The following is an 18,132-nucleotide window of genomic DNA, read 5'->3' on the forward strand; positions in this document are numbered from 1 at the left end:
AAAAAAATCCCTTTTGTATTTTTGTTTATGTTCTATGTAAAGTTTAAATAAAGTTTGATTACATTTTTCATAGACGCGTGTGTCTTTGTGAAATTAGCTTTTCGCATGTGTGTCAAAATGTTATTTTAGATTAATTATTTTCTTGAACTATTTTAGGTGTAGTCTTGGTTTTTATCTTTATAGTAACTTGACATAAGCTAATACAGTATATAATATGTAACTGCAATTATGACTGAATAATTACTTATTACTTCATAAGATCAGCAATCGGGACCGAATCTGTCAGAAGATTTATCAATAACACGTTCAGAAATCACTTCATTAGTGTGATGATCAGTAATGATGGCTGAGCATCAGTCACTTTTCTAATGAAGTCTGTTTCCTGCAGCTTCTGAACCTCTGAGACCATTAAGATCCTCCAACAATAATCGCTAACCTTCATCCATTATTGATCAGCAGCTGCAGTCACATCAGAAGTCCACACATTATTCAGATGAAACATGGTTTTACTATGAATATTTATATTCATACTGAGCAGGTGGTGACCTTTGACCTACAACAGTTGGGCGACCTGCTGATGCCCGATGGGAGTGAAAGTATTTCTCTCATGATCTAAAATGTCAGATTTAATTATAATACAAATAGTTCATTTTAAGTATAGTGTTTTCTGATCCAACAACAACACGTTGAATGTATGACTCATAATCCTATTAATTAATCCTGTGTCTTTACAGCAATATTTGTGATCATTACATTTTGTCTTATGTGGAATTTGGTAGTATCTTTTTTATGGCTCCGCTGTTCTGACCAGTGTGATCTCCGGTACAGATTTTTAATGCGTGAATGTGACTCTAACCTCTGTTCTACAAACTCGTCATCCTCAAACCTTTAAAGGACTCGCCGACATTTTCAGCTGCTGATCTGAAGACGAAGGTTCAAACAGACAAAGAAGCCTTCGCAGATTCAGCGTGACTCTGCAGACATTTATTCTTTCATCATACAGGTGACATTTATCCTGTCAGACATCCACTTCACAGATCTCACATTGGACTCTTTTATCCCACTTACATGTATGTTTCACTGTTTGTCACTTTTGGTTTCACATTTGGGTGTTGTGTGGTCATCGGCTGATTTAAAATAATCTTCAGATGATTGTAGATATTTTGAAAAGATGACATTTGAAGTAGAGCTGCATGCAATTTCTTTTTTTGCTTATTTTTTCTATATATACATATACATGTGTATATATATATGTGTGTATGTATGTATATACCCTTTGATTTTTCTGCAGTGGCACTTGGTGCTTATCTTAGTTATTGAACTACCATTATTTGCCAGTAGGACTCCTTGTGACTTTTACTTTATGATTCCCTACATATTTGATTTTAGGACTCTGTGACATTTTGCTCTGACATGGCCAGCCTTTAATGTAGATATTGTGATTAAAGAGGAAAGAGCGCTGCTTGCTGGACGACTGATGCAATCACAGCTGCTCTAGTCTACTCACAATAATTATTATATTATATACAATTAAAACCTAAATAAACATATATATATATATGTGTGTATGTATATATATATATATATGTGTGTGTGTGTGTGTGTGTATATACCTTTATATGTGTGTATATATATATATCATATTGAAGACACATGTATGTATTTATATATATATTTTATATATATAAATATATATATATTTAAATAAATATAAAAAAAAAATATATATATATATTATATATTTATACACACTCAACAAAAATATATACATATATAAAACTTGTAGTTATTGTTATGTGACAAAACAGAGTATCCAAAAATAACAGTACAACTTTATCAATAAAGTGGCTTTAATTTGCAAGCATTATGAGGAATTTCAAAACAAAAGTCCTGGAATAATGGCAGGAAGAACACAATGGGGGACGATGATCCAAGTTCACAAACTTCAATAACGTGTGTGTCCACCATTAGACATCATGGACATCACCAGGTTGTCGCTCGTGGCCTGGAATGATCCTGGAATGATGCACAGCGTTGCCACAGCTGTAACGCTCAACCCAGCACTCAGCATGCCAATGGCACGCTCCCTCATGATTTGTTACATCTGTGGCATATTGACGAGTGACAAAAGTCCACATTTTGGTGTGCCCTTTTATTGACCAGACCATAAGGAGTGTCTGTGTACTGGTCACGCATATTGACCACCACTCTGCCATGCTCCATGACTCTCGTGAGTTGAAATACTCAATCTGAGATTGTAGTCAATAGGAGTGGCCAAGTGACACTGGACTACTGGGTTTGAGCAAAACAAATCATTCCATAAACAAATACATAAAGAATCTGAGCAAATGTCATGACATTCTACTTTTGTTCACCATTTCAAGTCTGTGCGTTTATATTTTGGTTGAGTATATGTATGTATGTATATATATATATATATAGATATATATATATAAACATACATACATACGTACATATATATATATACATATATCATATTTAAGACACATAAAAAAAGAACATACACTTCAGTTGTTTAATTGCATATGCAACAGATTATCAGAAATATGACTAAGCAATTTAAAACCATGTGTAGCATAACATAACTGCACTGCTCACCTGGCGCACTGGTGCAGTGCTCAACTGGTGTGTGCTATGCGATGACGTCATCCATTACGTGATCACAGGGCTGCAAATCACTGCAACACTTCAAACCATGGTCATGCATGCATGGTACATTTTACATGGAGGAGAGAGAAGAGAGATCATCCATTCATTAGTAAGATGCACAGTGTGTGTGTGTGCGTGTGTGTGATATATAATATACCAGGACAGTGTAATGTGTGTAGCAGGGCGGGGCTGAAAGAGAGCATGCGCAGTAATCACACACAGCATCTTCTCACTGATGACAAAGAGAGCCACTGGGGGAACGCGCCGCTCGCCACAGCGTCCTCTACGTCGTGCTACTGCAGACAGAAACAGACCGACAGACAGACAGATACAGAGAGACAGACGAGGATGTTTGTCTGACGGTGGGTGTAGATGTAGGATGCGGGAGGCGTTCAGCAGCAGCAGCAGCATCAGCATCAGCAGCAGCAGCATCAGCACCAGCAGCATCTTCATCATCATCAGCAGCAGCAGCAGCAGCTCGCGGTGATTGTCGGGTCGGTGGAGCAGTGAGGCAGCCGCAGCGGGACAGACACAGACCGGAGACATGAGCTGCAACTGGGGCACCGAGTTGTGGGTACGTACACTCGCTCACACACCTCATGCACGCGGAAACCACCGGGATCATAGTCCGGTAAAAACCCGGCCTTCTGGTTAGCGTGCCGTGCCAGCAGCGGTGACCGGTGAAGACCTGGTTACCAAGCGGTGTGTGTGTGTCTGTGTGTGTGTGTGTGTGTGCGTGTGTGTGTGAGCGAGAGGCCCTCGTGCTTCTCTCTGCTCTGCCATAGCAACACGGTGAGTGACGACAGCGGCTCGCGCTCTGCATCCTCCATGATGCTGGTGCTGCAGCGCGCGACCCGAGACAGAGACCCCAGACCCAAACCCGAGTGTTACATGGAAAATACCACCACTACTACTACTACTACTACTACTACTTATAGTAGTAATGATTAAAAAAAAAATGCTTTCGATGAATATACTGAACATTGATATTCAGTATCATAAATTAGATTATACAAATAAAGAATTTGGTCAAATTACCCTTCATTCAAATAATAACATGACATACAGCATCACATACATTTTAAAGAGGAGCACATGTCATAGCGGTCTAATTTGTTTTAGATTAAAGAGTCAGACAATGCCTCATCTAAACACATTCAGCTCCCGTTTGGTCTTAAAGGGACACTGTGTAGTATTTATGGGTTTATATGACCCAAAATCCACTTTTTTATACATATTATGTGCTCCTGCATTGTCTAGTCGCTGTATAATAGTTTTTGTTTCATTTTCGTAGTGTTTCAAAAAGTCATGTAAAATAACATGGTCGCGGGCCGCTGTTGCATTGCCACGACGCCATGTTTCTACGGGAGCCTGTATAGACAAACCCGATAGAACAAAACGAGCGCCGAGACGAGGCTGAGAACGGATCTTTTTACGCGTTTAGAATGGAGGACCACACGTATTTTACAGCGGATAAAGGAACACCAGTACCTGACCGTACGCCCGCACCACGGAGAAAGACGACGAGGACGACATTTGACCGGCTGAGGATACCGTAGCGCTCAGGGAAGGGAGGGGGTGAGCAGAGGAGCAGCTCGTTGTTGTAAATTTCAGCCTCTCCTCTAGATGGCACTATACATTACTTACTTCACCTTTAAGATGCTGTACCGTATATACACAGTACTCAACGTGTTATTATAGATCTATATCATTGGTTCTCAAAGTGCGGCCCGGGGGGCCAATGGCGGCCCGCAGAAACATTTCTGGCGCCCCGCAATGAATTACAGTTGATATTTTTAATCCAGGAGCTACTAAGCTTGTTAAATGTTTATTGGACATTACTGGATACAGACCAATAAGTGTAAACTGTAGAACTGCAATCTGGTCATTAAAATTATTACAAATGGGATTTCTTTCTGTTTTTTTTCCTTTGGCGGCCCTCAGTCCAAACGTTGGGTTTCTAAATTGGCCCTCAGGTATCAAAACTTTGAGAACCCCTGATCTAGCCATTGGCCCCCGGGCCGCACTTTTGAGAACCAATGCAATAAAACGATAGTAATATTTGTCATATGCAGATGGATTTTCAAATAATGTATCTAAATACAGTATATTTGTGATGTATTTCAGGACCAGTTTGATAATCTGGAGAAATACACCAGCTGGGGGATCGACTTCCTCGAGAGATACACCAAGTTTGTTAAAGAGAGAGCTGAAATTGAGATGAGCTATGCCAAACAAATCCGGTAAGTGTACAGTACGTTGCCTATACACTGCTCTGTCATGACTCCCAACATGACCTGCATCACCGTTATATCCTCTACATCAGGTCACAAAGAGATTCAGAGATGTATTATCTACATCTGCTGTGACAGGATTAATCAAAATATTGTGTTAATTTCACCACAGAAGAGATGAAATTACCTCTTCACTTGGGTGCAGTGAAAGACATGTTGGTATATTGGCACTCCTGCATATTGGATTTCGTCAAAAAGTCCAATATCTTGCATCCCTACTAGTCTCCATGCGTTAATATACCGAATGTCAGTTCTGTGTTGATCATAATTATAGTATTGCACAGCAGATGGGTTGAAACTCAACAGCCACCTCCCCCATGGTGGAGCAATTCAGAAACATTAGCTTAAAATCAGAGTTACCATAATAAATCATCATATCCTAAACATAAATATTGTGTTTAAAAGAAAAAAATCACTCACTATGAAATCTCATTGTTTAGTGAATACAACAAAATATTCTAACAGTATACTGAACCTTACCTTAAATGTGATGGAGCAAGTATTGATCAGTTATTCTGCATCCTCAGCAGATCTATTGGTCCTTTGCACAGCAGCCATTTTGACAGTTTTAAGTAGGGTCATTTGATTATTTAGCACAGATGTAAATAACATTACGGATGACTGAGTTCCATTTAGCCCTGCTGTTTCAGGGTTAACACGGCTTCACTGTCACACTTTCCTGACCTACATGAACCTGACAGAGCTAATGAGATCAGCAACATGTGCACTCTTCCTGCTTTACATGGCAAAATGGATGTTGTGCAAGGTTTTATAAACAATAAACAATGTTACATTGGATTGGAGATTATGTAGAAGTCTCTAGCTCTTTGTCACTGCACTGATACATTTGAAATGTACATACCTGTCTCTCTGTCTGTCTTTCTGTCTGCAGGAACCTTTCTAAGAAGTATCATCCCAAGAGAAGTAGAGAAGATGAGAGCAGGTCAGTCATCATGTTTCTGTCTTTATTTCAGTAATTTAAAGTGCATTTTTTGAGGTATAAATCAACATATGTGGGTATTAATATTGTCTTTGACTGATCCGGGTGAATTGTCACAGTAAAGGATTGAAATTATACATACATTGGCATACCTACTGCCTCTCTGGTCAAACACCAGCTACTGCATTCAAATTTGCCATTGGCTTTCTTAAGCCGGATTTCCACCGGGCACGTTACGGCAGCGGAACATCAGTGGCACGGTTTTGCGCCGATCATGCGATAATCCTGATCGGACGTGAGTTCGCGAGATCCTGCGATAGACTGTGTGTATAAAGGACACAGCTTCTTCCACACTCTTAGCAATAAGGGTTCCAAAAGTGTTGTATTGTGCCGACTCTCCCAGTGTTTAAATGTGGTATCTGGTTGTTGCAGGTGTATACTCTCTTTGGCTTGTTCAGGTGTTTGTCACAGTAACACCTGATATCTGATTGGTTGCTGCAGGTACACTTGGTGTTTGGCATTTGCGGCAACTCTCCGTCAGCTGAATGAAGTTGTGGTTCAGAAAGAAGAACTCGCTGAAAACCTGAACACACAGATCGTCTGTGAGCTGACGCGATACACCCAAGAGCTGAAGACTGAGAGGAAAACTGTGAGTAAACAATCAAACAAAAATCAGCAAAGGTAGTTTTGGGTAAAGCTTATTTATATGACCGGACACATATTAAATATAAAAGACTTCAACAAACAACAACAAAGTTAGACTGATATAATAATCATAGTAACAAATTATATATATACTGACTGATTAATGACAAGTATATTCAAGGCTGAACAGTTTGTGTCCTTGTTGTAGCATTTCCAAGATGGCCGCCGTGCCCAGCAGCACATTGAAAGCTCGTGGAAACAACTGGAGTCTGTGAGTGGCACACACACATTTGGCCCATATAACCCTGTTATCACATTATTGTCCTTTTTTAATTCAGAGGTAATAAGGTTAAAAGTATGAAACACTGTTGATGTATACAGATTTATTTTTTCTTGTTCAGAGTAAACGTCGGTTTGAGCGCGACTGCAAAGAGGCTGAACGAACTCAACACATCTCTGACAGAATTGACCTTGACAACAAGACGGATGGAGAAAAGGTTTTTATCAATACAGATGCTGTGCATTCAAACCTATAGTGAAATTGTTTTTCAAAAGGTGTTACTCACACACTAGTGGTCGCTAGATAATGTGTGTGCTTGTGTTATTTGTGTAAGTAAACACAAGCACAAATTCTCTCCTGCGGCTAATGGTAGAGCTAACTACAGTGTGTTCATAGTGAAGTGCGATCGGCCCGCTTGAATCAAGTGACAAACGTATTTTAGAACCAGTTTTGCGTTTTGTGATTTGCCTTTGTGTGTTTTGTTTTGCATTTGTGTTTTTTGTTTTGCATTTGTTTTGTTTTTTTTGCATTTGTGTTTTTTGATTTGCGTTTTTTGTTTTGTGTTTTGTGTTTTTTGTTTGTTGCGTTTGTGTTTTTTTGTTTTGCGTTGTGTTTTTTGATTTGTGTTTGTGTTTTTTGATTTGCATTTGTGTTTTTTGTTTTGCATTTGTGTTTTTAGTTTTGCGTTTGTGTTTTTTTGTTTTGCGTTTGTGTTTTTTTGTTTTGCGTATTTTGGTTTTGCGTTTGTGTTTTTTGATTTGTGTTTGTGTTTTTTGATTTGCATTTGTGTTTTTTGTTTTGCGTTTGTGTTTTTTGTTTTGTGTTTTTTGTTTTGCGTTTTTTTGTTTTGCGTTTTAATGTCCTCTCTTACTTCACACTGTCTTGCTCACTTGGAGCGGTACATACAACAACTGCAACTCTGTCCTCCATTTGTGACAAAACATCGAGATATTGGAAGAATCTCAATTCCAAGTTTAGATATTTCAAGTCATTCATTATGGATTAAAGCATTACAAGCATCAATGAAACAGCTGATGTTGTGATCTAGTATCTTAGAGATTATGGACTTATCTGAACTCCTGTCTTTCTCTTACCTGAATGCCTCTCAGCGCTGCTCAATGAAGGTAAGCTGCCTACTCATGTTAGTCTCACTGTTTCTGCCAACATTTGTTTAAGTCACTAATTAACTCATCTATTTATAAAGCAAGCTGTGTCTGTGTGTGTGTCTGTGTGTGTGTGTCTGTGACGGGCATGCTGATTTAATACGCTACACCAGGCAGGGGCGTTGTCAGGATTAATATATGTTTGTTGTAGAGACATTGTGTACAAGCTCATAACTTTAAGGACTGATAGGACTCATAGTTTTACCGTGAGTGAGTGTTTTAAAAATGCATGGATGTGGCCACAATGGACGTGGTTCTACAGGTTGCCAATAGCCTACTGCGATACACTGCAATAATGTAGACAATAGCCTACTGGTAATAAATGATGTTTTTAATGTATTGACAGATGTCATAGACTAGCCCGACAGTTTTCATTAGCCCAAAGCGCTCGACAGTTGAATATTTTTGAATTGATTTATGTAGGACATGTATCGCAGCACTTCACTGTTTCCAAATGGACACGTTTCAGGGGAGCTCCACCCCATGTCTGATTGTGTGGATAGGTGCATAGGTCTCACCTTGGTGATCGTCACGCCAGGAATACACTGTCAGTAACCCAATTCGCTCTGGATTTCCACGGCACATACTTCCTACGGGCACTGCACTAGTTATAACAAAATATCTGGAAAACGAAGCCATCACAGAAGTGTTGTTGAAACCTATATTATCTTAAATGGCCACCAAGGGGGTAAATCCTTTGGTTTATATGAAAATCTGAGACTTCACACACATACCAGTGGATGACATCACAATGGAGAGAAACTCACTGCCCTGTGTCTTCTTGTGTCTGCTGCTTTCAGGCTCGTCAGACGGCTCAACAGAAACAACAAGCTGCCGAAGAGTCCAGGAAAGACTATGTGACCAGTTTAAACCAGTTTAACCAGGACCAGCACCAGCACTACCACACTCTTGTACCAGTTATATACCAGGTAATTGACTGCTACTATATCCTGGCACTGGGTAAAGTACCACCGAGTCAGCAGTACTATAGACTAATAATATGTGTACTGTGTTTCATAGCGTATCCAGGACATGGAGGAGCGGCGCATCGAGAGAGTCTGTGAAGCAATGCGTTCGTCAGCAGAAGCTGAGAGAAAAATTCTTCCTGTCGTGAGTCGCTGCTTGGATGCCATGATGGATGCTGCTGAGAGCATCCAGCCCAGGATGGTGAGAAATCTGGCATAGTTCTGGAGAATCATGGAGTAATGTGTGCCTACTTCACTCTTGTGAGGTGCTGTAAATGCAGAAATGTCAATACATGTTTTGACATGTATTGACAGTGTGATGTCAGTAGTGTGTATCGTTGGTGAGCAATTCAGTTAGGAGAAATGTTGGGAAAAGCAGCATTTAGAGCTGAAATGATTCATCGATTCATCGATTATTAATCGATTACTAAATTAATCGGCAACTATTTTGATAATCGATAATCAGTTTGAAGCTTTTTTCATGATTAAAACAAGATTTCTGATCGTTTTATTTTCTTAAATGTGAATATTTTCTTCGTTTCTTTGTTCCACATAACAAAGAAATCATTAAGACTGAATCATTTTGGATTGTGAACAAAACAAGACATTTGAGAACATCGTCATTTCCAGAACACCGATCAACTTTTTTGAACATTTTCTGACATTTTCTGGACCAACCGATTCATCGATTCATCGAGAAAATAATCGACAGATTAATTGATTATGAAAATAATCGTTAGTTGCAGCTCTAGCAGGTATTATTTAATTTAACAAAGTTACAGACCTGAAAGTGCTGGAATAATTTCCATTTTAGGAGGTTACATTTCATGCACAGATCACTAAAGCTAGCAAACATGTTGTTCATGTAAAGATCCCTTAATCTGAAGAAATGGTTCTTATGAAAGGGACTATCCTTGGAGTTCAAAAGCACATCTGAACTGGAGCCAAATTCTTAAAGTAGAGACAACAATTGGGTTATATGAGAATCGTGAGAAGAGCCCAGAGTGAGGTGAAGGGACAGGATTTGGCCTCCTGAATCCGAAGAGTTATTTAGTGTAGATTGCTCTATCTTTGTTAAAGCTCTCTTTTAATCCTGGGGATCCTACCTTTCCAAATATAAAAGGAAACAAAGTAAGTGGCTCGTTGGTCTAGGGCAGAGGTATCGAAGTCAAATGACCTGGGGGCCAATGAGCGTCTAGTGTGGTCAATGGGGGCCGGCCTAGAGAACAAAAAGTTGGTAAAAAAAACCAACTTTCAACCATTTTTTCGATGTGATTAGCTCATTACGTAGGGTGCAAATCGCCAAAATTGACTTTTTTCTGACAAAATTCAAAAAGGCCGACTTCCTGTTGAGTTGAGGCCATGGTCTTCCCGCCAAGTTTTAGGAAATTCAGGGAAACTCAATCTATGCTGAAGTTATAGGGCACTTCCCGTATCGTGGTGAATGGGTTGCCATGGTCACACTGTTTTGAATCTGCAAAACCTTTCAACAACTTTGCTAATATTGCCAACAAACATTATATTATATTCTGTCACCTCGCTGGCAGCTGTGCCTCAGCTAAACACTGTGTTTAAAAGACGGTGAGGTCGTGGCCTTTAAGAGACGCAGATGACACGGACATGTCACACCTAACACAGTGTGGGTATTTCTTTGTGTGTGTGTGTGCAGGACACCCGTCAGGTGGTGGAGGTGTATAAATCTGGCTTTGACCCTCCAGGCAATGTTGAGTTTGAAGATTATAGTGCCACAATGAGGAGGAGCATTTCAGAATCAAGTTACCTTGACAACCGGACAGAGGGGCGGAGACACAGCAGGAAGTTGTGGCCCTTTATACGAAAAAACAAGGTACACAAACAGCATTCTTCAAACACACCTGTGGTCTTCACTTGGCTTTACTGACCTAATCCATATATATCTATCTATCTACCTGTCTATCTATCTATCTCTCATTCTTCAGCTGTTGACCCTCCTCTCCTCCCCCCGACAGCCTCCCCCTCCACCCCCAACCTCACCTTCACCTGGGGGTGTGGACAGCACTTCCCAATCCCCACCCCCTGCTTCAAGAGAACCAATCACACAGCGGCTTAATGACCTCATGTCCTCTGGCTCCAGAACCAGGAAGCAGTGTCTGCGCAACCTCAAGAGAGGGGTACATATATATTGTTTTAAAAATATAGATTTATATTTATATAATTTGTACCAGGAGTCTAAAATGAATGATATAAATATATTATGTGTGTATAATATATATATTAATATATGGCATATACTGTGCAAGTACTATATATACTCTATGTATAAACTCCAAAGTGTCAGTAATGTTTGTTGTTATATTTCTTTTTTCACTTCTCTGAGCAGCTGTCCCTCAAACTGGTCAGTATCTTAGCAGCCACAGGTGTATTACCACGTGGTGTTGACAGTATTGTGTTCTAATAATGTGCTGATGCTGTTTCAGGGCTCCAGTCCTGCAGACTGTAGTCACCTGCCTCCTGAACAGAGGCGAAAAAAACTTCAAACTAGAATCAACAATATCAACCAGGAGATTCAAAGAGAGAGGGAGCAGAGGTAACACGCGTGCGCGCGCACACACACACATGCACGCACGCACGCACACACACACACACACACACACACACACACACACACACACAAACACACACACACACACACACACACACACACACACACACACACACACACACACACACACACACACACACACACACACACACACACACACACAGATGAATCACTGAGAAAACGTTCAAACTATTCTCTTCTCTTTTTACATTTTGCCTCTGATATGTTTACATTTTTGGGGGCTGTCTTTTGAATTGAATACACACTGGCTGTTTGTGTGTGTGTGTGTGTGTGTTTTAGAAATGCTCTGTTGAAGATGAGGGAGGTTTATGAACAAAGTCCTCAGATGGGCGATGCCAGCAGTGTGGAGCCTCGACTGGAGGAAGTGAAGCAGAGTCTGCAGAGACTGGAGGAGGAGCTGAGGAGGAACCAGGTTTATAACACAAATACTGCATATAGTACACACTGCACACAGTCTGTACCCACACTATATCACTGTACTGTTCTGTGTTACACATTTAGTGTATATACTGTATAACAATCATTTTACCACATACATTAACATGTATGATAGCTTACCGATCACATAAACTCTCATACAAGAGGAATGTCAGAGGAAACAAACTTTGGTATATGGGAATCTATTACTCACAGAGCAGAAAACAAAGTATTTAAAAATAAGTTTAAGAATAAATATCTATGAAATAGGCATGACTAAAAACAAGAATAAAAAGAGTGATAAATACACAACTTCCCTAAATGAACAGTTTTTGTAATGGTTAATACACAACTATGCAGATGCTCTTTAACTGAAACGATATTTTTAATGCTAAAGTATAATAATAAGATTTTATATTATTATAATATTTCATACTTACTATTATTAGTATGAAAGATGTTCGAATGATGTGAATTATAAAACTGTATTGTAAAGCAGCTTTTAGAGTTCGTCAAGACTAGAAAAGCACCATATAAAGACCAGTTAGTATTATTATTTCGATAACAATGTCAAATTATAGTTATTTACTTTGGCATTCCAATACAATATACAGTACATTATTGTATAAACCAATGATGGTGAATTAAGTTATTTGCCAAATAAATAATAGCATTCTTAGTTTTAAACAAGATTGTCAAAGATTTCTAAAATATTAAAAAAATGTTTTCTCGTTTTTATGACAGGTGGTCTAATACATTTGTTAATTACTGTACATGTGTGTAAAACATTTATTATAACTTCATTAGCATCAATCTATCAATCAATCAAATCAAATGTTATTTATATAGCCCACAAAACACAGTTTGTCTCACAGGACTTCATAGGGTTGGTAACATCCTCTGTCCTTAGACCCTCGACCAGGGTAAGGAAAAACTACCAGGGAAAAAACCCTTATAACAGGGAAAAAAAGGTAGAAACTTTAGGGAGAACCACAGGTGAGGATCCACTCCCTGGACGGACAGACGTGCAGTAGATGTTACTCAAAACATACAATACAGTAAAAAGTCTTTAAATGCCAGGATCCACCTGGATCACTGTGTTTGTCACAGCCTGTAGCGAAGGCTAGCATTAGCATGCATATTAATATGTACCTATATTGAATATTAAATATTTTTTTTGTACATGTTAGTGTCTATGTTAATGTGCACATATGCACATACATCAACATACATGTTTGTGGTTATGTTAATGCATATATAAACATATATTTGAATGTGTGTAAGTAAATGTTATCGATCCATGCTAACGTTCATGCCAGCTTAGGGTTGCCACCCGTCCCGTAAAATACGGAATCGTCCTTTATTTGGCAATTAAATGGTTTGTTCCGTATTTCCTTAAACATCCAATCCACATGTCTGTCACACACACATCAACACTAAAGATAAAGATGAAAATAAAACACAGGGAATAATAAGGCCAGCAAACTTGTCGTGGCGGGATCTATGCAGGATTCTGGCCGCCCCGGCTTCGGTCCTCTGTGCGCGTGCTGCTGTCACGGTTGCCTAGCAACAGACGCCACACATCGGTGCTGCTCACAGTTAACTAAAGACATCAGCTCATCTGATTAATCGGTTATTCCCTGAATTACAACTAAACTAAAGCTCTTCTACAAAAAGATTGAGACCACCGAGTGAAAACAATGAAAAGTGCGCTGTTAAGAGTTGTTAACACTAAGATCTACTCTGATCCCCTTCACGTCATCGCGACTGACTCGATCTTCGTCATAAAGATTATTATTGGATGTAAAGATAAAACTGCGTGTAGAGAAATAATCCAGTCTGTGCTGATATGGAAAGATCGCTTGGAGAAAAAGCGCAGAGCGCAGCAGCGACGCACAACACAGCAGAGAAAGAGAGAGAAACCACAGTGCAGGTGCGGTGTGCAGAAAAAAAGGCCTGTCTGCACCAGATGAGGGGGCGCACTCTATAATATAATATACTATAATTGCAATGCCTTGACTTTAGTGAGGTAAGTACACACAGTCCCTGCCATAACAACATTAGAAAAAAAAAACAATGGTACAGAATTAGCACAATAACTTATTTCGGTTTTCCGGTTTCGGCCAACTGTTTCCTGATTTTCGGTGCATCCCTAGTTATATTGCTCTTGCCAATAAAGACATTTCATGTTCATGTGTTCCCCCAGCTGCTTCCCAAAGTAGATGTTTTCTGTTATACAGAGTTGTGTAATGTTTTGAGTTACTTGGCCTTACTTCATGAGTCATCATAATGGTCCTTCAAAAAGCCTCAGAATGCCCCATTTGTACCTCAAATTTTCAAATGCTCCACACCAACCCGCCTTCGCTCGGCTGCTCCGCTCCCTCGCCATGTACTCTCCATAGTGAAATTTTACTAGAAAAACCCCCGACACCCTTACAACAGACGTGCCTAGATGTCCTAGATTAGTCGGCTCTGTGGTGGTCATGGCCCCTAGGAGCCGCGGTGGGGCGTCCCTTATTTTCATTTCTGAATGGTGGCAACCCTATGCCAGCTTGAATGCTAGCACGAGTGTCTGTATGTGTTACTGTAGACATGGTTGTCAGAGGTGGACGATCTATGCTAACATAAATGCTAACATGAGCGTCTGTATGTGTTACTGTAGACATGGTTGTCAGAGGTGGACGATCTATGCTAACATGAATGCTAACACGAGCGTCTGTATGTGTTACTGTAGACATGGTTGTCAGAGGTGGACAGCAGACCGTCTGATCACAGCACCAGAAGGCAGAGTGGAGGTTGTGGGTTAAATTCCCAGGCGACGACACCAGGCAGCAGCAGCCTGAAACAGCTGGACAATCGCAGTCCTGCCAGCAGAGAGAGGTGCTCGACTATTGATTTCTGGCAATTCTGGCAGCATTTGTATGTTTATATGTCTATGAGCAGCATAACTAGAAAAGGAAAGGACAACAAATTATTAATGTTTCTTGGAATGTGGGTTATGGCTTACTATTATATATGTTTGACACTTACTTATTAACTTTTTATTTGCAGGAATAGTTAATCCATGGATTTGCTTAAAGAGGTCTGGTATTTTATTGTGTGCACATGTGGATTTATAGCATTTTAAAGTGTAGTATTTATGGGTTATGTTTCAACATAGCAGCATCTCTACAAAGTAGATGACAAAATGGATTTAAAGCATATTGGAAATATTTTGGTCAATGTAAGTGCACTACTCAAAAATGCAGAAAAGTGTATATTATATCTTTAGAAGAAGAAATTCGTTTTTTTGATGATCCAGTTATGTACACTTGTCTTGTTTCTCAGATATTCATTGCATATAGACTCTGAACATCCCTCTCTAACTGTGTTTTGATCAGTCCTGACGGCAGCTACACTGAGGACCACAATGCTGAGCTTCACTTTAAGTCTCGCAGTTCAGAGTTTGATGAAGACTTTGACGATGAAGAGCCCTTGCCAAGTATTGGCACCTGCAAGTCTCTTTACCCATTTCAAGGTATTTTAAGGTTGTAGTTTTGTATGTTCAGGCATACAGTGAGGTCTTCAGTTAGTCATCCAGGATCTTGGTATCCCTACAATATTACACTAATTCAATATGGATTGTCCTTATATTGTAAACATGCCACTGATTCTTTGCAGGTCAGAATGAAGGTACTCTCTCCATGGTGGAGGGAGAGCTGCTTTCTGTGGTGGAAGAAGATAAAGGAGACGGTTGGACCAGAGTGCGGAGGAACCTGGAGGAGGAAGGATATGTCCCCACTTCTTACATCAAAGTCTTCCTGGACAGCAGCGCCAAAGGTGCTAAGACGTATATTTGACTTTCACATAGTCTGTAAACTACCTCTGTATATGACCTTCATTGGACCTTTAAATGACCTCCACATAGGACCTACTTAACACCTTTACATGACCTTGAAATGACCTCTTATATGACATTAACACGATCACCTCTGTGTATGAACCAAATCTGACATAATCATATATATGATTTTTTAATGACAAACACTAAAATCATGTGACCCTTTCTCACCACATGACCTCTGACCTCTGAATGTCAACACATAGATTGCTATGGTTATAGCAGCATGTCTTGTCTGTTTGCTCTGCCTGTCTCTGTGCTGAATATCTGAGGTCTGTACTCCTGAAGCCCCTCTGTCATATCCACACCATGTCTTCATTGTCTACAGCCGACCACACTCTTACCAAGAGGTCCCATGGTGGTGTGTGTGTGTGTTTGTACTTGCAGCATGCTGTGGACCCGTGAGGGTTTTTAACCAACAAAGTGAGGTCAATTTTACGAAGTGAGGACATTTTGGCCGGTCCTCACTTTGTTTTCATTGAAATCACTTCCTTAGATTGTAAACATGCTATACTCTGTTTTTCAACAGAGGTCCTCAATTTGGTACAAAAATCTGGTTCCACCTGCAGACATTTTATGGTACTGCACCCACTAGTTCTTTATAGATGTCATTCATGAAGAAGAAGATATTTGTAATTGTGTTGATTTATAAAATGGAAATGCTGGTCCTCAGTATGCAGCAAGTACAAGAATGTGTGTGTGTGTGAGATCTTGTACTTGTGGCATACTGAGGACCAGTGAGGGTTCTTAACCAACAAAGTGAGGTAATTTTTACGAAGTGGGGACATTTTGGCCGGTCCTCACTTTGTTTTCATTGAAATCACTTTTTTAGGTTTTAACAAGCTATACACTGTTTTTTAACAGAGGTCCTCAATTTGATACAAAAACCTGTTTTCCAGCCCTGGTTTTTCACACACTTTTTGCTCTGGGGCTTCACCTGCAGACATGTTAAGGTACTTCACCCAGTAGTTCTATACAGATGTCATTCATGATGTAGATATTTGTAATTGTGTTGATTTATAAAGTGGAATTGCGGGTCCTCACTTTGCCAGCATTTTTACCCGGTCCTCAGTATGCAGCAAGTACAAGAATGTGTGTGTGTGTTCACACCATATGGGAAGCAATGTTTCACCTGGCGTCACAATATCATCTGTGTTTCAAAGTAATCACAACCTGTTACTGCTTGACTGAAGATAATGCTTGAGCTAACCAACAGCCAACGATCAACACTTTGAATCAAGTGACACACACAGACACACACAATGTGCGTCCAATGTCCTCCATTTCTGACACAACACCAGGACCTTAGAAGAATCCTTATTTGGCTTTCACCACCTTGCGTCAGGCAAAACTCACTCGAGCAAATAATGTGAACTCCCTGTTGTCATCGGTTTCACACGATTCAAACCACAACTGACAAGAAACTAACGTTTCCCTTGTCCCTTTTGTATCGTTTTTGTATATAATCTCCATTCAGTGTGAACGCCCCATTAGTGACAGTTTGTTTCTCACTCACTAACTAACTTCCACATGTTAAAACATCAACAACTTTTTCGAGCTTTATTCAATGTCTGTGACATCGCTGCAGCCAACCGGAAATAATGACATGAAGAAGACGGGTGCCCCCTCCCTTCAGGAACCCTCACATGATTCGTCCCCAGTGTGACTTCCAGAAGTCTGATTGGCCAGAGGGCAAAGCTTTTATTGAGCCGCTCCACAGCAGGTTATGTGTCCATCACTATGGTGATGGTTAAGTTACCGCGGTGATTTTTCCGTGGTAACTTATTAAGGAGTGAACATCTGTTATAACTTGAAAAAAACATGGGTTTAAACCTGCAGTAAACTGGAGAACCACAGATTGTGCTTCATAGAACAGAACTTTGTGCATCTGTAGACCCAAAGTGTCTTTTATCAGGCTCCACCTCCTTAAACAGACCAAGATTTTATTACATGAGCCTTTTGTAAAGTGTCTAAAATCTGTTTTTGAAGCTTATGATTGTCGGATCAGTATCGATTATCAATATCATTAATATCAGGCTACTGTAGAATGACTCGTTTTTTCCACAGACTGACTGATGTGCTGATGTCAGTCACTAACAGACAGTCAGTGAATCTGTCAAACATCTGTATTATGATTATGATGAATTATGAGCAGAATGATCAGAACCCTAACCATGACCTCCTGTCCCACTCTATGGCCTCTAACACACCTGTCTCTCTCTCTACCTGTTTGTCTATATCTTGTAGGCTTTGTGCAGAGTAGTCGTCTAGTCTAG

At 39.9% G+C, this 18,132-nt stretch overlaps 1 protein-coding gene across 1 annotated transcript; it reads left to right on the forward strand.

The window, feature by feature from the left end:
* Positions 1–3,214: 3,214 nt before the first annotated feature.
* Positions 3,215–18,132, forward strand: fnbp1a (formin binding protein 1a; the record flags this gene model as incomplete). Its single annotated transcript, XM_083905466.1, has 18 exons — positions 3,215–3,244; positions 4,798–4,913; positions 5,857–5,907; positions 6,406–6,553; positions 6,758–6,820; positions 6,951–7,046; positions 7,939–7,953; positions 8,793–8,921; positions 9,013–9,159; positions 10,627–10,803; positions 10,916–11,107; positions 11,317–11,331; positions 11,414–11,523; positions 11,839–11,971; positions 14,711–14,856; positions 15,357–15,493; positions 15,637–15,795; positions 18,104–18,132. 18 exons carry the CDS (start codon positions 3,215–3,217, stop codon positions 18,130–18,132), a joined length of 1,893 nt encoding a protein of 630 aa, XP_083761592.1.

This window comes from Microchirus variegatus (genome assembly GCF_963457635.1).
Source record: "Microchirus variegatus genome assembly, chromosome: 18".
Lineage (NCBI taxonomy): Eukaryota > Metazoa > Chordata > Actinopteri > Pleuronectiformes > Soleidae > Microchirus > Microchirus variegatus.